Source organism: Leucopleurus acutus (genome assembly GCF_964270905.1).
Source record: "Leucopleurus acutus genome assembly, chromosome: 19".
Lineage (NCBI taxonomy): Eukaryota > Metazoa > Chordata > Mammalia > Artiodactyla > Delphinidae > Leucopleurus > Leucopleurus acutus.
The window spans coordinates 33,371,122-33,395,686 of NC_139161.1; the positions used below are offsets into that span (position 1 = coordinate 33,371,122).

General features: G+C 35.0%; 1 protein-coding gene across 3 annotated transcripts in view; it reads right to left on the reverse strand.

The window, feature by feature from the left end:
• STXBP4 (syntaxin binding protein 4) overlaps nt 1–24,565 on the reverse strand; it is a 180,548-nt gene that overhangs the window by 65,265 nt on the left and 90,718 nt on the right. For all 3 annotated transcript variants that reach the window (XM_082861201.1, XM_082861200.1, XM_082861202.1), the window contains 3 exons: nt 7,114–7,290; nt 559–675; nt 26–75 (listed from right to left, as the gene is read on the reverse strand). In XM_082861201.1, the coding sequence (XP_082717327.1) occupies nt 26–75; nt 559–675; nt 7,114–7,290 (344 nt within the window). The remainder of the gene's footprint in view (nt 1–25; nt 76–558; nt 676–7,113; nt 7,291–24,565) is intronic.

The window sequence follows — 24,565 nt, forward strand, 5'->3', positions numbered from 1 at the left end:
GCAGAAAGCACTTAAATTTTCTTACCTTAAATTTGACAAAGGAAGAGAATTATCACAAAACACTTCTTGAATAGCCTAGAGACAAACAAGAGAGTGAAGGTGATAATGTAACTTTGATAGCTTTTTAAAATGTTTTCTCTTGCTTAAATAATATTTATAACCCCCTCCACCCATATGATTAAAAAGGTATTATATAGGGGAAAAAATCAATTACATTAACATACAATTCTACTCAGAATTATAATACACAGAGAAACATTTCTTTATAGGGTAGTTATCAACTAATGTTTACATAATATCAAAAGTTAAGAAAGTGTTCATTAAAACATAGTATATATTTGGGATCATATTACCTTGTCTCAATTATTTCTCTTAATCTGTATGTTAGCTGGTCTTTTCATTATCTAAGCAATTTAAAATCTGACTGTAAGTCACCATTGCTGTTTTGAGCCCAGAGAATATTTCACTAGCCATCAAACGCCATGACATTTACCTGTATGTCAGTTGTCTATACATTTCTTAAAAATGGACATAAAGTGATGTAACAGGAAAATTTACCTCTACAAAATGAAGAAGCTTTTCAGTGGATGCCTCAAAAGTTTTTCGAGCCATTTCTGATTTTCGCAATTGGCAGTCAAGTACTGTGATTCGCTTTCTTAACTCCTGAACACTTTCCTGGACAGAGATATCAAAAGGAACATATTATACATTTCTTCAATTTTATACTAGTGGCTCCTATTTTCATTTTTTATTAACTAATATCCAACATTACTATATCATTTATTTTCTCTCTTCTTGTACATATCTTCTTGTTTTGGGGGGTACTTAACTAATTGCATATTTTTAAAAGTTAAACTGCACAGGAATGCTGCAAACTTTTTAAGATAAACTACAAATAACTTTTATTTTAATAAAAGTTATATAATAATACATTTATTATATATAATGTTATATATAATACACTTTAATTAGTTTATATTATATTCTTTTATTAAAATACATTTTAATTAGTTCATGGCATTTCTTGACAACATGGTTACCAGAGGCTGACGGAAACCCCTATTAGTGTGGCACAATCCAACATGCTGAAGATATACATAAATATATTTTTTTTTTGCGGTACGCAGGCCTCTCACTGTTGTGGCCTCTCCTGTTGTGGAGCACAGGCTCTGGATGCGCAGGCTCAGCGGCCATGGCTCACGGGCCCAGCCTCTCCGTGGCATGTGGGATCTTCCCGGACCGGGGCACGAACCCGCGTCCCACGCATCGGCAGGCGGACTCTCAACCACTGCGCCACCAGGGAAGCCCTATACATAAATATTTAATGTAATATGACTCAATGTAAAGCTGAGCTGACGGGGAAGTAAAAGAATTCCAGGAAAAGTGAAGGAATTTCATGAAGATAAGCAATAGCAATGCTGAGTGAACCCACTGAAGTTAGAGTACACTGTAGCACAATTTGATCTCAGGGTATTTGCTGATCCTTGGAGGCCTATAGTTTGGGGTTTCATCAGGCACAAATGACAAACAGGAGAACTTTAATGGGTGAATTAGGGAGAAACAAAACTTTTGATTTTGCCTCTGGTGAATGGTTAAAAAAGTGTCCCCCGAATAATTGGCAACCACAGTCCCCCAACTCATGCAGGTTCCAGGTCAGAATTTATATTACCTGTGTGGTCTGTACATTCATAAGCTGAAAATTTAGTTTAAATTGGTCCCTGGCTGGTAAAAGCCAACAAAAAATTTCTCTAGTGGGGTTATTTGCTAAACTCAGACATCAAAGAATGCCTACATTTAATGTATCAAAAGCACATGATCTCAGCAAATAAGCTACTATGGATGAAAAGTCAGCTGAAGGAAACACATTATAGGATCAAACCCATAGAGATAGCAGCTACTGAAGTGATCAGATACAGAATATAAAGTTATGTTTAATATGTTTTAAAAATTAAGAATTTAAAGCATAATAAAGAAACAAGAAACTATCAAAATAGATCCAGGTGACACAAGAAATAGATCTGAAAAGTAAAAATACAGGGAGGGTGGGAGAGAGATGCAGGAGGGAGGGGATATGGGGATATATGTATATGTATAGCTGATTCACTTTGTTATACAGCAGCAACTAACACAACAATGTAAAGCAATTATACCCCAATAAAGATGTTAAAAAAAAAGCAGTAATAATTAGAAACTCAATTTATGCATTTACTATCCAATTAGATACAGATGAAAAGAGAATGGGTGAACTGGAAGGCAGAGGTAAAGAAACTTCTCATAATAGAGCATAAAAATAAAAATGGAAAATATGAAAAGAGAAAAAATAACTGGAAGAAGATCTAGCATACATCCAATCTGAATTACATAAGACAGACTAGAAATAATGAAAGAGGAATAGGTCAGGATAAAAGCTTAGGGTTTTTCAGAAATGGTGAAAGACACTGTTCCTCAGATCAGGAACCTCATTCCATGAATCTCAAGCAATATAAATAAAAATAAGTGAACACATGACTGATCATAGTCAAACTGCTGAACACTAAAGATAAAATCATCTAAAAAGAAACAACAGATAGCAAACAAACGACAGACTGACATCTGATATCACAACCATGGAATAAAAACACTGAAAGAAATTCAGTGCCGATTTAACAATCTAAATGTAGCAAAAAAATATATTTCAAGAACAAGAGTCAAAAAAGAAGTTTCCAGACAAACAAAAATAGAGTTTATTACCAATAGATACTCACTATTTCTAAAAGATGAACTTCTAAAAGATGTATTTCAGGAAAAAAGAAAGTAATTCTAGCAAGGATGTCAAATGAAAGGAAGAATGTTGAACAAAGAAAATGATAAACATGGAGGTCTATCTAAATGAAGGTTGACTGCACAAAATAAACTGTAATAGTATCTAATTTATGATGTTAAAAGTCAAGAAAGAACTAAAATACTTAGTTAATAGAAATTAAGCAGAAAGGGATGATTGGATTTATGTTTTAAAGTCCTTACAATATTTAGAAGAAGTAGAAAGCCAGTGATTAGTTTTATAATTTAAGTTAAAATAGAATGTTAACATTTCTAATATAATCTTTAAAAATTAGAAACCAAGTGTCTAACTTCTAAACTAGCAGAGTAAACTAAATGAAATGGGAGTAGGGGAACACAGGAGAAGTCTGACCCAATCCAAAAAAGAAAAAAATAAAGGGAGGCAAAAAATGACAAACAACTAGAAAACATGGGACAAATAAAATGCACAAAATAAAAGGGTAGAAATGAAGCCAAGTGCATTTGCGAATAAGAATGTAAATGGAAAGACCTTTCCAATTAAAGGTCAAAAATCAGTAAAATGGGGAAAAAAATCCAACTACCAGTTGTTTATCATAGACACAATTAAAATATAAGGACACTGAAAAGTTGAAAGTAAAAGGATGGAAAAAACACATAGGTAGATACCAAAAGAAAGGTGGTATAACTATTTTAATATCAATCAAAAATAAGCATTAAGGGGGAAAGAAGATTGAAGAGTCACAACATTTTCGTAAAAGGATGATAACATAATTCTAAGCTTGTATGCAATTAAAAACATTACTTCAAATATATACAGAAAATTTTAAAAAGTAATCACAAGGGAAATTTTAACCTATTCCCTGACAAAGAAATTAATATGACTAGAGAAGAATTGAACCCCACAATTAATGATCCTGATCTGGTGGACTATATAAAACAACACATCAAATGATTGCAGAATTCTTTTCAAGCTCTCTTTGAATATTTGTAAATATTGGTCAGACAGTAAGCCATGAAGCAACCATCAATGAATTCTGGAGTTATCTATAGACTAGATTCTCTGGTCACATGCAATTAACCTTTCTGTTCCTCAATGATGTTTATGAATCAAGACACAATCATAAATATGTAAATTTCCCCCAAATTATATATTTAAAGCATTTTCAGTAAAAATGGCAATCGTATTAATTTCTTTTGATGGAATTTATAATCTGAGTCTAAAATACATATAAAAGATCAAAGGGTTATATAGCCAACACACTTTTAAAGAAAAAGAACTAGACAGGTTGATCGGATCAAGATTTAGAGTAAAAGAGACTTTTGAATGAGCGGTGCTGGTATAGTTGGTCATTCACTTAGGATAAAAAAGAAAGAATGAAATGAATCCCCACCTTATACAATGACATAAAACCATGACAGAAGGATCAAAGTTTTAAAACTTTTAGAGACAAATATAAAAATATCTTTGGGAATGGAAGGACTTCTGGAAAGACACATGAGAGAAAAGACTGAAAAGTTTGATTACTTGAAAATAACACCTGTTCATTTCACCAGAGGGTGAAAAGGTAAGCTATAAATTCCAGAGAGGATTTTTACAACATAAAATATAAGATAGGTTAGTAACCAGAACATACAAACAATCACTACATGTGAATATAAAAAAGACAAATAACCCAGTGGAAAATGGTTAAAAGATATGAAGAAGCATTTCACATAGAAACACAAATGCCTAATAAGTGCATAAATATTAACTCAACTGACTATCTGGGACAAGGGGCAAAGCCCTGGTTTATTGCATTTGGGGGTGTAAATAACCCCACCATGGCTGATTTCAAGCTAACAACATGATGTGTTGAACATGCAGTTAAGAAGAAATGCACACAGTCAGCTCTCATAAACTAGTACCAGCTGGTCCCAGCACATCAGTAGCTCAAAATCATTAGAGAAATTCAAATTAAACCACAATGAGATACACTTATTACACCTAACAGTTTGATAAAAATTAAAAGTAAAAGAAAGCAAGCATCAGCAAGGATTTGGGGTAAACGGTAATTCTCATTCATTACTGTTGGGAGTAAAATTGGTTCAAACACTTTCAAAAACAATTAGGAATTGCCTAATTGTAATTAGTAAAGTTGATCATACAATCACCATTCAACCTAGCAATTCCACTCCAAGATATGAACCCAAGAGAACTGTTACACATGTGGAGCAGGATATATGTACAAAACTGTTTTCAGCAACATTGTTCATAACAGAAGAAAACTGAAACGATTGGACTGTCCATCAAATACAGAATGGACAAATATACTGTAATATATCCACTCAATTGAGTACAAAAAAGCAATGAAAAGACATGAACTAGCTATAAACTTCAAATAGATGAATCACAAAAACAAAATTTTGAGTGAAAAACCAAGTTGGAACAATAAAAGTAGTATATTTCTATTTACATAAAGTTGACAAACAGGCAAAATTAAACAACATATTGTTAAGGGATATATACATAGGTAGCAAAATTATCAAGAAAATGTTTAACACTAAATCCAGGAAAGTGGTTTGTTTACCTATGAGGGTGAGGGAGGGGGATGCAATTGGAAAGGGATATTGTGGGTCTTCGAAGGTACTGGTAAAGTTTTATTTCTTAAGCTGAAGGTGAAAAAAAAAAGGGAAATAAGTAAATATAGAGATAATATAAGGGAAAACTTGTAAGAAAAATAATATTGTTACAAAAAGAATATGCCTTAAAAATGAATATTGAATCTGAATCCTGTAGTATCTTGGTCAGTGTCTCTTCAAGCAATCTCAAACAATTAAAAACAAATTTCCTTCTATTTCTCCACTGGTATTGGGTTTGGAAAATGTTAAGATGCTCATGTATAACATCTCCTCTTTGGGGAAAAAAAAAAAAAGATTATCTTCAGAGACAGGTTAATGGTTTAGTTTAGGATTTTGTTAAGAGGAATGGCATGAGACACCATTATGCTAAAAAAGAGAAGAACTGAATTAATTATATTACTACACGACTTAGGACAAAAACGTTTCTCAGCTAGGAGCTGGAAGAAAGAATAGCAAATAACTTATGCTTTTAAAAAAATGAATAAATTCATGTGAACTCCTTGAATGTTATATTATTTAAAAAGTAGTTTTAAAGACTTGATTATCCCTCCAAAAGTAAATCAAGTTATTATTAAAAAAAAGTACTTTTAGTGTTTTGAAAATGCCCAAAATATTTTCAGAATCATGTTAAAGTTACTCACATGAAATAAGCACATATCTCTGATTTCAGAATGTAAACACTGGGTCAAGAATAATAAATACAAGTAATATTCCTAAGTATTTCTGCTGTCTCAAGTAATGTTTTCCCCTTGGCCTTGTGGTATTATCAAAGGGTGACAGGAATGTCAACCTTCTTTTGGGATTGGTTTAAATGGACAGATGTGAGAAATATATTAGCGATTCTTAAGAGCTAACCGAAGAAAATTTCAGATTTTCTTCTGTATTTTGCTTTTCTAAAACTGGTTTCATTTCTACTTGGTATATTTAAAGTATTTAACTCTTTTATGTTTAAATAAATACACACAAATTTTTCAAATTTGTTTTATGTTCTCTTGAAAGATGACTGTATTAGAGAGATATAAACACTATGGTTATAAATGAACTCTATGAAGTTATAAAATATCTATTTCAATTTATTTAATTTTCTACCTTACTTCAGTGAAGTAAAAATGTCTGTTACAGTTTTTGAAGACCATTCAATGAGTGCAGTATGTCTTAAAAAATCACATAATGAAAAAATTCACATTAAAAAAAGTTCACATTGCCTTCTGGAAAGCATTCAGTATTTCACTATTGAAATTGGAGTCTGCTAAATTCAAACTCAAGTTTCTTTCTATTAATTATCTTGGGCCTTGGGCAAAAAATTCTTTAACTTTCACACTTCCTTGAGTGCTCTAATCAAAGAGCAAACCCCATCCCTAGACTCTCCTCCTACCATCCCCACAGGACAAATTAGCAAGTTTAAGAAAAAGGAGGAAACCAATGTAATCAATTAAATGTTAAATAGTTCCAGGACTCAGTGCCTGAGCTGTACAATGTTGACCAATGACCTGAATAAATTTGGGCACATACTTTTGCATCCCAAAGCTATCTGGATAAACGGAGGCTCATAACCTTCACATTACCCCCATCATGACACATCATCCTATCACTGAATTATAGAAGACAAACACTGACCTAGTTTAGAAGTGCGGATGAAAAGAAAATGAAAACAGGATACATGACAACGGCAAGGAAACCATGGTAACTAGAAGAGAGAACTGTTTTGCTTACTTTATTTTGGTCAGAATAATCAGCAAGCTGAGCCTTCAGCTCTGTAATCTCGGCCTCTAACAGACGGATCACTTCTTCATAATCCATTTCCATTCCGTGTGCCTGTCTCTGTGCAGCTTCGGCAAGATGAAGCCGACTTCGCAGGGCTCTTGTTTCTTCGACCACAGCTTTGGCTTCCTAAAAATTTCAAAAAATAATGTCATTGAAAAAAAAAACATGTAAAAACAATTCAGTGGTTTAAACAAAATATTTTCCTCCTTCCTGGAAGTTCTAATTCTAAAGGTGAATCAATTATACATATGTTTCTCACATCTCAATTTGAAAATTAATATTCACATTATTTTATTGTACAGAGTAGCTGCCTGACCTTACTTTTCCTTTCTTGATTTCTTAGAAAACTTTCAGTATGGAATCTCCAACTTCACACATCTAGCATAGAATTTTGAAAATAAGAGAAACAAAGGAGAATTGAAAGTGGAAAATAGAAGATTAAGAATTAGCTGAAAAGATAAAAAGAGTAGGCTTCTACAAAAGTCAAGCAGGTGGTAGGCTCATGTTCTAGGAAGGCTCTTGCAGCTTCATCAGATACTGCTGAGAGATTTATAGGGTTGAGGGCTTCTCCGTGGTCCAAGTGCCAGGAGCCAAAGCTTATTCCTAGACATCAGTCTAACTGCTACTTCTCCATTTTGATTTAAGCCAAAAGGTAGAATTCAGTAGCAAAATATACAGTTATTTCTATGGGATGCAATGTTCACAATACATTTATTAACCACATGTTACATCTCAGGTAATTCATGCGTCCTCTCCCATTTAACATTTAGAACAACACTGAGGGAAAGGCATTATTAAAAACCATTTTATACATAATCAAACAGAGGCTCGGAGAGGTTACATATCCTATGCAAGGACACATACTAGTGCCAGAATTTAAACCCAGGTTTACCTGACTCCAACATTAATGTTCTTTTCACCATTTTATTCCACTGCTAGATGACAAACAAACACAAAAACAAAACAAAACTATATAATAGCTACATTCTCCACCTTAGGAAGAGGACGGTGTGGGCAAAACCACTTGCTCTCTCAAAAATGTGTGGTGTTGGGTCAATAACAGTCCCCCAGGACACCAATATAATTTAATATGGCACTTGTTATAATGTAAACCGCTTCTTTTTCTTCACTTGATGCAGAAATCTCTTTTCTCTGCAATGGAACTTTCTGCTACAATTGCCATGGCTAATATTCAACTGTGGCTATTTTAATTTTCTGGGAGCTATTATAGGATACTTGCTTTAGTTTGAGCCTAAGGGAGGGTTAGAAGTATTTTTACTATAGGATATATATATATATATATATATTTTTTGCGGTTCGCGGGCCTCTCACTGTTGTGGCCTCTCCCGTTGCGGAGCACAGCCTCCAGACGCGCAGGCTCTGCGGCCATGGCTCACGGGCCTAGCTGCTCCGCGGCATGTGGAATCTTCCTGGACCGGGGCACGAACCCGTGTCCCCTGCATCGGCAGGCAGACTCTCAACCACTGTGCCACCAGGGAAGCCCTAGGACATATTTTTAAGGGCCAATTTTTCATTCATACATTCAATAACTATTAAGTACTTATTATGTGCTAGTTTCTGTTTCAGGTACTGAGGACAGAGCACCTAACAAAATAGACAAAAAATCCTCCTTTTGTCCCCCAGAATTTACAATCTATTGAAAGTTTGGGAAGATAGACAGCAAATTAGGGATAATCAATGACGATCTCATTGAGAAGACATTTAATTAGAGAACTGCAGGAAGGATGGAGCCATGAAAGTTTTCCAAGGAGGAACTTTCTGGGCAGAGAGAACAATTTGTGCAAAGGTCCTGAGACAGGATTGTGCCTTGCATCTTCAGAGAACAGCAAGGAAGCCAGTGTGGCAGAAGTGGACAGTAGTAGGGGACAGGAAGAAGGGAATAGTAGGAAATGAGGGCAAAGTGGTCACAGGTTTGGGCAGGGATGGTGTTGGCGTGGAGTTGCAGATCTCGAGAGGCTTTGGAGGCCACTGAGAGGACTTTAGTTTTACTCAGGGTGAGAGGGGAAGTGACTGGAGAGTTCTGAGCAGAGAAGTGGTATGATCTGACTTAAATTTTATGTGGGTCACTTTCACTGCTGTGTTGAGAGCAGACAACTCATCACAGGAGTAGGCAAGGGTGTAATAGGGAGAAGAGGAATGGGATAGGCAAGCTACATTTACTTTAGCTTGGACAGGGTGACAGTGGTGGAGATGGTGTGAAGTGGTGAGATTCTAAATGTAGTCGGAGGGCTTCCTTGGTGGCGCAGTGGTTAAGAATCCTTCTGCCAATGCAGGGGACTTGGGTTTGAGCTCTGGTCCGGGAAAATCCCACATGCCGTGGAACAGCTAAGCCCATGCGCCACAACTACAAGCCTGTGCTCTAGAGCCCGCAAGCCACAACTACTGAGCCCACGTGCCACAACTACTGAAGCCCGCGTGCCGAGAGCCTGTGCTCTACAACAAGAGAAGCCACCGCAATGAGAAGCCCACGCACCACAACGAAGAGTAGCCCCTGCTCACCTCAACTAAAGAAAACCCGTGCACAGCAATGAAGACCCAATGCAGCCAAAACCACATAAATAAATAAATAAATTTATAAAAATAAAAGAAATAAATGTAGTTTGAAAATAGAGCTAACAGGAGAGTTCTTCATCATTAACAACTTTTACTTAGCACTTACTGCATCCAGACAATCATGTTAAGTGATAAAAAATACAAAGCGGGTAAAAGACACTTTCCCTTTTTTGGCTCAGCTTAGAACAGAAGGTATGACTTAGATAAGTGGAGGAAGAGAGTAGGACATGTTAGACAAATGAACAGTGTGAACAAATGAAGAGGGAAAATTAGGAATCTGAATGCGGTACATTTGAGAAATGACTAATTTTGAAATAGATCAACTTTGACTGGAGTAGATGCTTCCTCTAGGGGCACAATGGATAAAAAAAGATTGGGGAGAGGGAGGGAAAGGGCTGGGCTCTGGTAGAAATGGCGTGATAGGCAAAGGTGCTTGGATCTGGGGAAGGCTTGAAACCTTCTGAGCAGAAATTGATATGAGAACACAGTGGTTTAGAAAGCTAGATCTGGCAGCAGCTGCAGGATGGAGACATGGCCAACCAACTGCCTATTGTACCCTTGACTCAAATAACTTTGCTTCCTTATTTTTAAAAGTAATTGTCTTGTAATAAAAGGTACTTTTAGAAAGAAATATCTAAGGAAATAAAAGGACATTTACCTAACTACCACATCAGTCAGTTCAGCCCAGGTGATCAAGGGTCACCAGTGTCAGCGCAGGATCAACTTCACATTAGACTGTACATACAGGAGGTAATGGCTTAGTATGTGTTGACAGAGCTTTAGATGTTTTACATGGATCAACTCAGATAATCCACCTAATGCTGTGAGAGGTATGTCTATTATTATCCTCATTTAATAGATAGGAAACTGAAACGTTAGGGAGCTTGCTCAGAATTGCAAACTTAAGTGGCTGAGCTGGGATTTGAACCCAGGCAGTATAGTTACAAAGTTCGAGCTCTTGGCTACCAACTACAGAAAATGTTAAAAAACCAAATCACTTGTAGATGACAATATCATCAGTGTCCAGCCCTGCATGAGCTTTTAGGATGTGGTCATTACAATAAACTCAAACACATTCGAGGCTGCTACACTGTTGCCCATTTTCCATTCACTCAGGCTAGGAAAAAAAATATTGCTACTGAAGAGAAAGGGAGGGACAGAGACTTCTCCATAGCTGCAATAAAGAATAACTAATTTGGTGATTTGTCTCCTTCACACTCGCTTCATGCAGTTTTTATTCCTCTATAAAAACAGCACTTTTATTTTTGTTCAAAGAATACTAGTTAATTAAAAGAAGAATCTGGATGGAATTTATATAGCCATTATAGTGCACTGATGGCAATATGGTGTGAAAGGCAGTTGGGTGGTAAAAGATGCAGAGGTTTTGATGCTGAATAAATTCATGCTATTTCTTTAGTAAATGTATAATTGTCAGGTTGGTAAATGTGACCCCTTAGCAAAGTTCTAGCCCAATTCCCACCGAACGGCTGTTTAAAAGATCAGTGCATTGAAATGACTACTCTTAGAGGAAGCAGTAAAGAGAAGATAGCAGCAGTGTACCGTATTTAGCAATACAGGATCACATAATCCATTTTTTCTTTTCCTCCTGGGCTGTCTTCTAATAACTGTAAAGCCTCCTATGTCAGTAACAATTGAGCCAGAATTTTCCAAGTACCTTACCATGAGCCTGAAATCCCATCAGGGTAAATGCGGGAGCCAGTTCACTGATTTACTTTGTATTAGGTACAGATTAATTCATTTTAGAAAGTTAGAAAATAAGAGAAACTAAGATGTAATGGTAAATAGAAAAATCAACATAAACATTATGCTTTTTAATACTAAGCAGTACAAACAAATGCACTAGAAGGGAATCATGAATTATGAAGGCAGATCTCTGACTTAACTTTCTTTCAGTGACACTGAGGAAATGCCTTCAACTCACACTGTCTTATTATAAAATCAGGATTTTCCACCTCACAATTTCACAATGAACCTTCAGGGAAGATCAGACCACATTCTTCTTTGAAAATATAGTTCAAACAAATGAAAATCTTTGTAGGCTACAAATACTTTGAAGTTAGCTATGTGATTGTGTTGAAACAAAGGGCAGTATAAACTCAAAGGGGAGCATAAGCTCAAACAAAAGACAATATATTATCTGTTTTTCCACATATAGCACTTTTTCCCCCTTAAGGCATTAACATGATATTGAATTAAAAATACGGGCGTTTGATGAGATATACCTCAGAATCTTAGATATGTGATTTTTTTCATTTTCTGGCTCTGTAATTCTCCAAGACTCTGTTCATTTGTACAATGGTAAATAACAACACCTACTTTATAAGATCAAAACAACTGTCACAATAGGGTTAAAGAAACCACTACAGTTCTTGGTACAGTTTTTTTCCTGTTCATCTTTACTGCTTTTGAAATATATTCATAATCACCAATGTGATTAGAGGGCTAGACTACAACAAATGATTGAAGGCTTTCTTGAGGCACTGAAATAGTTGTTCGGAAATATAATGTGCACATGTCTTTTTTAATGTTAGCAACAATTATGTAAAACCTTTCCTCCTCTAGTTGTGAGTTTTTAACGGCTCCCTAAAGTAGAAGGAAAAAGCACTAACTGCAGTTGCTCATTTGTAATTAGGTAGTACATCCACATCACTAAACTTAGAAGTTCTGTAATTTTTAAGCTAATCAGTAAATCTTTCAAAATGTCAATGGTTGACAGGAGAAAAAGGAGACTGCAAAGAGATATATGTTTTAGTGTAATGTAACTTATGCTACCAAGCCCAAAAGAATACTTCTCTTATCAGCTTCCTACATCCACTCATTGGAAAACCCTTCTTGGTCTTGGTCCCATTACAGCTTGTGAAAAAGATTAAGGGTTACTGCAGGAAGAGGGCTGTTGAAGGAAAGCGTTTAAAAGCAAGTTATATCTAGTTTCCTTAACTTATGTGTCAAATTTATTAAAATATGTTTCATATTCCTCTCAATGGATGATCACAAAGTAATTTGCTAGATGTTCACAAAATGAACCTACAACTCATCCCTTAACCACGATGCACTTGGAGGAGAAAATGAATTCACAGAACTTTATATATGTCTCTGATATGCGCTCTCTCCTTTCCCTTTCTTTATGCCGTCTCCGTGCATACATCCATCCCACTACTCCACCTCCATACCTAACCAGTTATTAAGCACCTGTGAATTCTTCATTGATGATGTATTTGTACCATTCCTTAATATCCATTCTTACCATCATGTTACTGTTCATGTCTTTAACACCTCGCAATTAGGTACTATGAAAATCACATAAGTAATCACTCTGCCTACTGTGTTCTTCACTATAATGTATTCTGCATACTTCTGAAGGATCAGTTTTCCTGAAATACTGCTTAGGTAACAAACCTAAGGTAACTAGAGAAAATGTTGCTTAGGTAAGTACATGGTACATGATAAATACATCCTTAACCTCCATACTTCAAGGTTCTCCACTATTTGTTCCAAATCAACCTTTCCAGTTTTAGCACATTTGACTCTCTTACAGGACTACCATATCCAAGTACATTCACTTACCAAATTTCCCAGACTAAACTCTCCCACCTCCAAGATGCTTTTGAGCACATTATTCCTTCCACTAGGTGAATGCACTTTTCCTCTTTTTTCTTCATCCAGTTCTCATCTATCCTTCAAAATCTACTTCAGATTTTACCTCCTCTAATCTTTCCAAACCACGTAAGCTTACAATGATTTCCCCTCCTTTTATTCTTAATAATATCTGTTGTCTTTAATTAATCACATACTACTTAATATCTCCTATGGCTATGTTGAACTGTCATTAAAATAGTATTTTACTCCCAAACTTTCTAATGTCAAAAGGTCTTGAATGCCCAGACTAGAACACAAGCTGTCTGAGAGTAAAACCCTATCTGATATTAACAGGTGCTCCATTCAGCATAAATATGAGATATAACTGAGTGGACAAACAGTGAAAATGACTATTTTGTTTTTCATATATAATAATTGCCTTAGAGAACTTTATTAGGTAAGAAGTTTTCACAGGAAGGTTTCAATTTTATGGGAATATTTGAGAAATGTATTTCATTTAAATAATTACAGTAAGAACCATAAGCCATGCTATGAAAAATACCACATAATGAAAAGCAAATCATTTCATTACACTCTCTTTATATATAAACAAAATCCTTTTATAGTATTTATCAAGTAAATGAGATTACATCTAAACCATGTGGAATGAAGACTACCAAGGTCGAAAAAGGACAGATAGCTACACTTTATTTGTGTTTGACAATTTTATTTCTTGCTTTTTCATTAAATAGATTTAAAAATTTAAAGATTTAAAAATTATGCATGCTAGTTTATATTTCTCTAAAATTTACAATTTTCCACCATAAGTTTATATAATAAATACATGCTCCCAAGGACTATATAATCTTGAAAGTCCATTCCAATCCCACCCATATCCCTGATTCTGTGATTTGTGTGGTGACACTCCTTTGTAAAGTAAAAATGATAGATATGTGCCAATCCAAGAAACAAAGATTTTCTTTACTTTGTATGAAAAAGCAAAATCCTAACTTTGCAAAGGAAGACTTGGTTAAGCTTTCTGGAGGAAAAGCAGGTCAATCAAATTATAATTATCTCTAATTAACCCTCCCAAGAGCTGTCAACTTCTTTACCTGCAGCTGCCTCATCCTCCAAAAGGTGCAAAATTGAATTCTGCCTCTGAACATCAAAGAAAATCAAAGAAACAATGTTCAATCTCTGTTTATAAACAGAAATCCCTAATCAAAGACAGACACACAAGTACATCTATCTAATAAATTTTACCATGTGAACTTTGTTCAAAATATAAATTAGTTAAAACTCTGTTTTGACAATACATTTAACCCTGAACACATATTTTCTGGTTTAGAGATGGTTGACATAAAAGAAAAAACTATTTTCCTACTTCTCCAGTTCTGGTTACAAATGTACCAAAAGAGAACATTTACAGTATTAGAAATTCCTTTCATAATCAGAATTTATATCCTGTTCATTGAAACCTAGTACCGCTCAAAGGCTACTTTTGTAGCTATCAAATATTTAGAATTCATCTGAAGTTTGGAGTTTAAAAACAGAAATTTAGTCCTTCCAAATCAACTTTTAGAGAATTCAGTTAGAAAAAAAATTTTATCAAATTTTGCTTGTTTTGATGGCACTTGAACAAGAGTTCCAAATTTGAATCTAGATATAATAAGATCTAAATAATAAATAAGATTCTTAAATTGATTTGGAAGAAAAAAAATCAGTGAGAACTGGTAAGCAAATTCTGAAAAACAACAATAAGAAGGAAAAAAAGAAAGAAAGAAAGAAAACAAATAACGTGGGACATGGCCCAAGAATTTAAGGCATATATAAATTACAAAAGTTGGTGCTAGCCAAAGAAGAGTTAGATAAAACATTCATTTGCCCAATATTAATTGACAAAGCAACTGGAAAGATTAGATAGCCCAAACAGACCCCTAGATTATATGAGAATTTAATTTATGGTAATGGAGATACCACATAACAATGAGTGGTTGTGACAACAAACTATTTGGAAAAAAAGCATAAAGTGTAGACACTCATCTCATACCATATACCAAACAGAGTAATTTCTTAGGTGGGCTAAACAAAAACAGAGATGGGAGGAAAACCAGGTAAATATGTATCTGAAATTGCTAGAAATGAAATTTTTTTAAAGTTAAAAAAAAGGGGGGGGGAGAAATCACACAAAAAAAGATAGATTTGACAATACAAAAACACCTGTGTTTAAAAACTTCTAAAAAATTAGAAAGACAATTTGTATATAGGGGAAAATATTTGCAACAGATTTGGTAGATATAGGGTCAATAACTACAATATAAAGATATCTTATAAAATGATGTGGGGAAAGTGGGAAAACAGTTATTGATTAAGAATAGAAGTGAAGAAGAAAAAGCAAGAGTGGGAAGGGGATACAAATGACATAAGGGGCATATATGGTCAGGAGTGGCAGAATGTCATGAGCAATCATATCAGGAAATCAGCTGCCTTGAATATGAAGAATTGTGATGGAAGTCACAATTTTATTTGAAACCCATGGTCATAGACAATCTTTGCTATCTAATGCGGATAACAATGAATCAAAGTACGTACAATATTTTCAAATAGGGTGATTTATTTATGTAAGGTTAGGTAGGACTAGAGAAGTCTTGGTTTTAGTTCTAAAGTAGTTTGTGAATAAATCATTTAACACAACGTCATGAGTCACACAGCAAAGTAAGAGTACTGAAAGTGTTTCTCACAGGTTAAACTGCCAAGACAGGAGTTTTATAGTATCAACTGCCTTATCACTACTTCCTCCTTGGGTAAAATTTACTAGTTTGTCAGCCAAGTTAATATATATTGCTCTTACATTAAGAAACATAAAATGTTTGGCATCTGCATAGATGTTTAAAATATACCCTGGAAAGGTGCTCTCTTAGCAACTGACTTATGGAATTTTACAGATTTATATTTGCTTGTTTTGGGTTAAATAAGGAAAATTATAGGGAGTAATGCCTACTTTGGTATACAATCATGTCTCTGACAACTCACCACCAATAGGGCACCTATTCTGAAGTGCTTTCTAGGAAGTGATGGTTTTCCTCTATTTTTCATTTTTCTTACTAGATTGAGAGCTCCTTGTAAAAAGTATATCTAGCTTTCACAGTGCATTCACACAAAACGAGCATTAAATAAAAGAAGCTGAAACATCTCCCTTGCCAAGTTGCCCTTATAAGTTACTGCAGGCATGTGTGAAACAACTGATGAAAGAATGCTGAATGTGGCCCCTGAACAGCCAGAAAATAAGTGGCTCACAGTATGGAAACCAGAACCCTAACATCAGTTCTAACTAAGACGACTGATATAGAATATACTGTAATCAAATTGAACTGAAAGGTTTCTATGAAGAATAAGATCACTTTCCTCCCAAACTTCTCTAACATTGAAAATTCTGTGAGTCTAGTTAATCTAACACAATTAAAACAGTTCTATAGTATCAATAGGGTAATAAAATTTCTCTCAGAATTCTTAAAATGGTAAGAACTTTTCTACATTAAAAAGAAACAACTATTTGGAAATGGGTATCTGAAATAGACATCTTTGTTTGCCAAAGGTAGTTTAGAATGCTACATTCACCTCCAGTGAATCACTAGATAATGGCTGCTGTCTGCAAATAGGAATGACAACTGGGCTGTCTTCGTGTTCCTTTTCCAAGCAAGCTGTCTTTAACTAAGGCAGTTACTTGGGCAAAATTTAACATTGGAGAATACACGGGCCATTTCTTTGATTCTCATAAAGGGAATTAAAGTTGAAAAATAAATCCAACCAAGTTTGCTTAACAAGTTTCTCCACTCAGATTGCTATCATTGTAGGAGCTTTATAATCTTTTTTCTCAAAGAGGGTGCTTTTTTGTTTGTTTTATTTGCTTTTTAAAAATCATTTTAAGATCATTGTAGACTACACATGGTTGTAAGAAATAATACAGAGAGGTTTCCTGTACTCTTCACTCAGTCTCCTCCAATGGTTATATCTTTCGTTAGTATAGTAGAATATCACAACCAGGAAATTTCATTGATATGATCCACCAACCTTAATCAGGTTTCACCAGTTTTATAAGCACTCAGCAATAAAAAGGAACAACATAAATACACAAAACAACCTGGATGGATTCCAGGGGAAGGATGTTGAATGAAAAAAGCCAATCCCCAACAGTGACATATTGTATGATAACACTTATATAACATGCTTGGAAAGACAAAATTATAGATACAGAGAACAGATTAGTGGTTGCTAGATGTTAAGAGATGGGGCATGGAAGGAGGAGGCTGAGACTATAACAGAGTAGCAGGATCCTTGCAAAGAGGGTTTTTAATAGAAAATACAGGTTGACATTCTGAGGTTACAAGTGACCATCTGAAATGGGAACACAGGAACATTTTACTACAGTCCCCTTTCAGAACAGAAAAAAACCTGACAAATACATGTATTTTTCTTTTTTTTTTCCTCTAAAGATGAGATTGGCATCTTGGAATATCTATTAGTTCCATACAGAACTATTGTAAAAAGTTCAGATCACTAAAGAAGAATAAAAGGGGTGTAAGAACTCACATCAATTCTAAAAATTAGAGGCTTTACTGTTTCTTTAATAAATGCACAAAATTAACAAATCTCTTCAAGTGTGAAAATGTGAATATTCTTTAGTAATCACATATTATTCTTCCTTTTATAGATATATTTAATCTGTTCTTAAAGTTTCCGTTGTTGCTTAATCCATAAACCAAAATAGTGCACATGCCAGCTGTTCCAGCTGTATCTAAGTTCATGCTCAACTGTCCACAGAGAATCCTGTGCTGATCTGACCTCGTTTCAGCCTCGGGACTTCACGCCCTCCTAAGGCGTTCAACCCAACCTTTACACAGGTGAGGCCAACTACAACTGGGCTTATCTGAACTTGGAGAAATTTCCCGTGTTTCTTTAGGGCAGAGACTGGTTTAGACAAGCTAAATATTTTGGCTTTGGACTGTTCACCAATTCATTGCTGCCTTAGGTCATAACACTGTGCTGAAAGAAACTTTAAAAACAACTTGTATGAGAGTAGGCTTTAGAAAGCTGTTGATCAAAGGAAGTTGCTAGAAAAATGGCCCATGCCTGTTAAAAGTTGTTAGAACTTGAAGAAAAAACAACAAGCAGTATATATAATTTCATGGGAAACTGTGCTCATGATTTTAAACAGTTAGGTTGGATTATTCTGTAAGGCATGAAAACTCATCAAAAATACTTAGATTTTAGAGAATAGTACCACCAATTCTTTACAAAACAGTGAGTAAAGTATTATGGTCACAACCAGGCCATCCCTGGTTGAAAAAAATACAAATGTACCTGATCCTTCTAGTGGAAAAGGATCCCTTCACAGCTTGTTCTTTCATTGTTTTAATTTCTTCCTTCCCTTGCTCTCCCTTCCTTTTCCCCATTCTTCCTGTCTCCCTCTCTTTAGTTCTTCATTGCTTTCTTTTTGGGTCATTACACTAAATAAAGGTAAATTAATTTCCATAATTTAAAATAGCTATTGTACCTTCAAAAGGAGAGATTATTCTGCTTTTAGGATCAGGTCTCACAATAATTAAATTAAAAGTTTTAAATGAACAAAGGATATCAAATTGTGCTCTCTTCTCCTTTGGAAGCAACTGGAAACAGCACTGTAAAATAAATTGAAAGTCAATCTAATGGTGTTTTAATAATTAGGTTACCTATGTATTTAAAGGATTTATATGGCATAATTATTAGTACTGTACTGATTTCATATCAAGATCTTCAAAAGGATACTAAAAAAGGGGAAAGAAATTTTGCCAAATTTCATACGACTCAAATTACTGGTTTTTAAAAGTTTTTAAGAGAAGAGTTAATCACAATTACTTTGTAATTTTTATTTTTTGTACATCTTTATTGGAGTATAATGGCTTTACAATGTTATGTTAGTTTCTTCTATACAACAAAGTGAATCAGCTATGTGTATACGTATATCCCCATATCCCCTCCCTCTTGAACCTCCCTCCTACCCTCCCTATCCCACCTCTCTAGGTCGTCACAAAGCATCGAGCTGATCTCCCTGTGCTATGCAGCAGCTTCCTACTAGCCATACATTTTACACTTGGTAGTGTATATATGTCAGTGCCACTCTCTCACTTCGTCCCAGCTTCCTCCCTACCCCTGTGCCCTCAAGTCCATTCTCTACGTCTGTGTCTTTATTCCTGCCCTGCCACTAGGTTCACCAGTACTGTTTTTTTTAGATTCCATATATATGTGCTAGCATACAGCATTTGTTTTTCTCTTTCTGGCTTCACTCTGTATGACAGACTCTAGGTCCATCCACCTCATTACATGTATTTGTAATTTTTAAAGACTTGCTAGTTATGAAAAAAGAAATTAATCCTTGGAAAAATGGAGAAGTAGTATTTTCACTAAAGCGTAGAAACTCTTTCATTAACAATAAGTCTGAAATCCCCTTAAACCGAATAATAACATTCTACATGAATAAGAGAAGATGAATGGTATGCAAGGTCAATATACTATAAAAAAGGACAGTTTTGGGTTGATTTTGGGTGGCATATTTTTATTGCAAGTGTGTGTTTCTGAAATGAGTAGTTGTGCCAGTATGTATGCACATGTTTGTATACACATATATATTTTAAAAATTATTTTTGCTAAAACTGGAAAATATGCATTAATCTATACTATGAATTAAAACGTCTTTACTCTCAATCTCATTTCTCTTGCTTTGTTAATTGCATTATTATAGACTCTCAATCACCAAATTACAAAGCCTCGACTGCTTTTTCTGATTATTACTGAACATGCTATCCCTGTTAAAGTCTGGTTGACTTTACCCTCATGGTATCTTTCACACTGACCGCCCTGGTATACTTGGTATAATTCCATTGCCACTACCCAGTTAAATCCTGCATTGCCTGTTATCTGGACTTCTCAAATTTTAAGGTGCATTCATATCACCCAAGGACTTGTTAAATGCAGATTCTATTTCAGTAGGTCTTGGGGTAAGACCCGAGACCCTGCATTTCTAAGTTCCAGGTGTTGCTGACACTGCTGGTCCTCAACCGCTCTTTGAGTAGCAAGGATGCAGAGTTCTAGACCTGCCCTGTCTAATATGGTAGCCACTAGCTACACGTGGCTATTGAGCACTTGAAATATAGCTAAGTAGGCTGAAGAACTGAACTTTTAATTTAATTTTCTTCAGTTTGCATTTAAATCTAAAAGTTTTTTGTTTTGGTAGAATTGTATTTCACTTTTATCACTGCATCATCATTAGTGTTGAACTGTAGTGTTTGTGTCAGGCATGTGAGTCATTTGAGTTGTATACATAAACACATAACTGATCTGGTCACTGTTAATGAATGAATTAATTTCAAAAACTTTTTACACAACAGTGTGCTTATCTGAATATTTTATACAGACAGCATGAGTTACAGTAATACTTGTGTAAATCATGATTGGTAATTAAATACTTATTTTTATTAGAATATAGTTAAATTATTTTTGTATTTAAAAAAGTAGGTGAAGGACAAAAACATAACAAGTATAAAATATATAAGAAAGCAATCAGGAGTACCAAAAAACTTATCCACAGACAGTGAGAGTTGGAGCATTAGTGGGGTGATGGTGCAGGGACGTCAGAGGGGTTGGAGAACTAGTAGGGGAGTGGGGGGAAGAGTGGTAAGAAATGAGGTCATTGAGGTTAGAGCGGTGTAGGGATGGGGGATAGGACTGGCTTTTATTCTGAGTGAGATGGAAAGTTCTGGAGAGTTCTAACAAGTTTTAAAAGGCTATTTCTGGCTGCTGTGTTCAGATCAGACTGTATGGGGGTGGGGCAAGGGTAAAAGCTGGGTGATCTGGTAGGAAGCTATAATTACAACACAGGCAGAAGATGATGATAGCTTAGACCAGTGATGGAAGTGATAAAAAGTGGCAGAATTCTCCAATTTTTAAAAAGTAGGGCCAACAAGTTAGATGTAGAGTGTGAAGGAAAGACAGGGGTCAGATTATAGGTGGAACAAGTTGATCTTTCTTCTCCTCTTGTCAAGTATCTTCACTGGCAATCCACTGTCTCAAATCTTAGATTGGTATTCAAGTGCCTATATGCTTTGGCCCCAACACAACACCACCCCACAGCCCCCAAATGTTATTTCCTAATGCTTTCATCTTTCCATGTTTCCCTTATCTTCCTAGGCCTTTAATAATGATAAGATAAAAGAATACAAATCAAAACTATTATTTTTTAGGAACTTACTATATTACTGATAGTTTTAGGCTCTTAAACGCTAAAGAACTAGGAACAAATTATAAGACAGACATTATCATCACATTTTTAGATACAAACATATTAACAAGTAATAGTAAAATTAGCTTACAAAAGAGGGCCCATTTTGACTCTCAAGATAAGACTTTCCCTTTCATACCACGATTTTCATGCTGCACCCTCTGCCTGGAATGCTATCCCCTTTCCATGTCTGGTCCACCTTCTCTTTAATAAAATTCTCCTTATTCCGTCAGCCAGAATTAGGTTTTCTTCCTCTAAATCAAATCGTTAAAACAAATCATTTCCACCTCTTTCTCCACACCTAATATTACTTCTTCTATTATTAATAATAATGACCATAATAGTTAACATTTGTTGAGTGCTTACTTCGTGCTATATACATTTATACTATCATATTACCTTACTTTACTAAGTATGCTTGATATTCTAAAGCTTTTAAGTTCCAAGCATTTAGGAGAAAAGAAAATTTTAAGTAAAAATGTAGAAAAAACCCTACCCCTTAATTTATTCTACATGTAAAAATTAACAAAGAAGATTTATAAATGTCCACTTTGAGCATTCAAAGAAACACTAAAATGTAAATCGGCCTGGCCATATAAACTGATGCAAGTATTGAAGATACAGAACTAAAAAGGCATATCAATCAAAGTACAAAAAAACTTAATAAAATGGGGGTCTAAAAACTGGACAAAAATAGAGGACTTTTAAACACTTTTAATTTGGAAATAATTTCAAATTTACATAAGGGATACAAGAATAGGAATAGTACAAAGAACATCTTTATATCCTTGGCCCAAATTTACCTAACCCACAGATTCACCCTTTTGCCAACATGTCCATGAGTGAGAAATAAAGTATTCTTGTAAACCTCTGATATTTCAAGGTTGTTGTTACCAAGATTTTGCATGTTCTCAATCTCTCACTTATATACATATGTACACATATATGTATACATATACATATTTATATACACATATGTATATAAATATATATACACATATACACACAATTTTTTCTAACCATCTGAGGGTGAGTTCCATTACACTCATCATGGTTCTTTACCCCTACAAACGTTAGTATTTCCTAAGTATAAGGCTATCTTATACAACCATAGTACAGCTATCAAATTTAAGAAATTTAACATTGAACCAATACTTTTATGTAATCTACCATCTGTATTCCAATTTTGTTAATTGACCCAATAATATCCTTTATAGCATTTTCCCCATTCCAGTGCAGGATCCAGTGTAGGATCAGCTTTTTTTTTAGTTTTCATGTCTCTTTACCCTCTTTTATTCTGGGACCTTCCCTCCCTCTCTCCTCCCTCCCTCCCTCATCCTTTCTCTCTTTCTTTCTTCCTGTCTGTCTTTCTCTCTCCCCTGTCCATCTCTTTCTTATGTCCCTCCCCTCCTCCCTCCCTCCCTCCCTCCCTTCCTCCCTCCCTCCTTCCCTTCCTTCCTCCCTCCCTCCCTCCCTCCTTCTCTTCCTTTTCATTCTTTTGTTTCTTTATGTCATTGACAGTTCTGAAGAATATAACCCACACCCACACCCCCAACACACACATATTTTTTAAAAAAAATAAAGCTGTCCCTCATTTGGGGTTTGTCTGATGCTTCCTCATGGCCAGATTCAGGTTTATACATTCTTAGCCATAATGCTACATAACTGATGTTGCATCCTTTTCAAGGTATCACATTTGAAGTCATACATGCCCATCTGTTCTTCACTGGTGATATCCATTTTTAGCACCAGTCTAGGAGTTGTCTGATTTCATTACTGTATAATTACTATTTTCCCCTTGCAATTAATAAGCAGTTTATAAAAAGCCACTTTAAAACCATGTAAATATGTAAATGTTCTGTTCTTCATAAAAAAAAATGCCCCCTAGATTTAGCATTTTATGATTTGAGTCTGATCCAGCCATTACTGAAACAGATGCAAAATGCTGACTTCCCAAATCTGGCAGCTTCTCTGATAACTGTAGTTATCAGTCAGCACTCAACATCTATAATGAGAAAGAGCCCTCAATTCTCCTCATTAATTAATTCATCTCTTTACTATGGTATGGACTCATGAATCACAATGTTTTCAATGGTTCATTACTGTATTTAATTATTTTGGTGCTCAAGTACTTCCAGATTGGCCAGTGGAAGGCCCTTCAAGCTGGTTCCTTGTGACATGATCCCATCATTTTGGGCATTTCCTTATTTTCTAGCATAAGATGTTTCAGGCTCATTTTGTACTTACCCACTCCTGGCCCTGAAATCAGTCATTTCTCCAAGAAGCCTGGATTCCTATTAGTGGGAAATGGGTACTTAGATATGCTATATGCTCATTGCTATTGGGGTGTCTGCTTCTTGGCTCTTTCAGCTGTCAGAGCTAGGATTATATATATATATTTATATATATATATATATATACACACACACGTGTGTGTATACATACATATATATATGGGCACGTATTATTCATATTCACATACATACATACATATATATTTTAGAAATGATGCATTCACAATGATACCTCCAATTCTAGTACATCCACAGGATTCTTTTTTGACTTCCTTCATTCTGCTTTGAATGTCTTTGCTTTTTCATTGAGATTCTGGTTCTCAACAACAATCAACACATTTGCTGAGACCTATATTACACCTTAAAATTGTTTCAGAATGGCTTTGGCCACACCTCTAAAATAACAAGAAGACAACAAAACATACTATAAAAGTTCTGGGATTTGTTTGCAATTCTTTTCTAACTCAACCCAACCTGTCAAACACTGAACATAAATAGGTTACTGAAATTGATTCTTTCTTTTGTTTTCCTTTGGTATATTTATGGTATTCATTTGACATGCAAATGAATTAATTTATTTCACTTTGCTTGTAGTTTTAAGCTCATTTTCCCTTTCCCATCT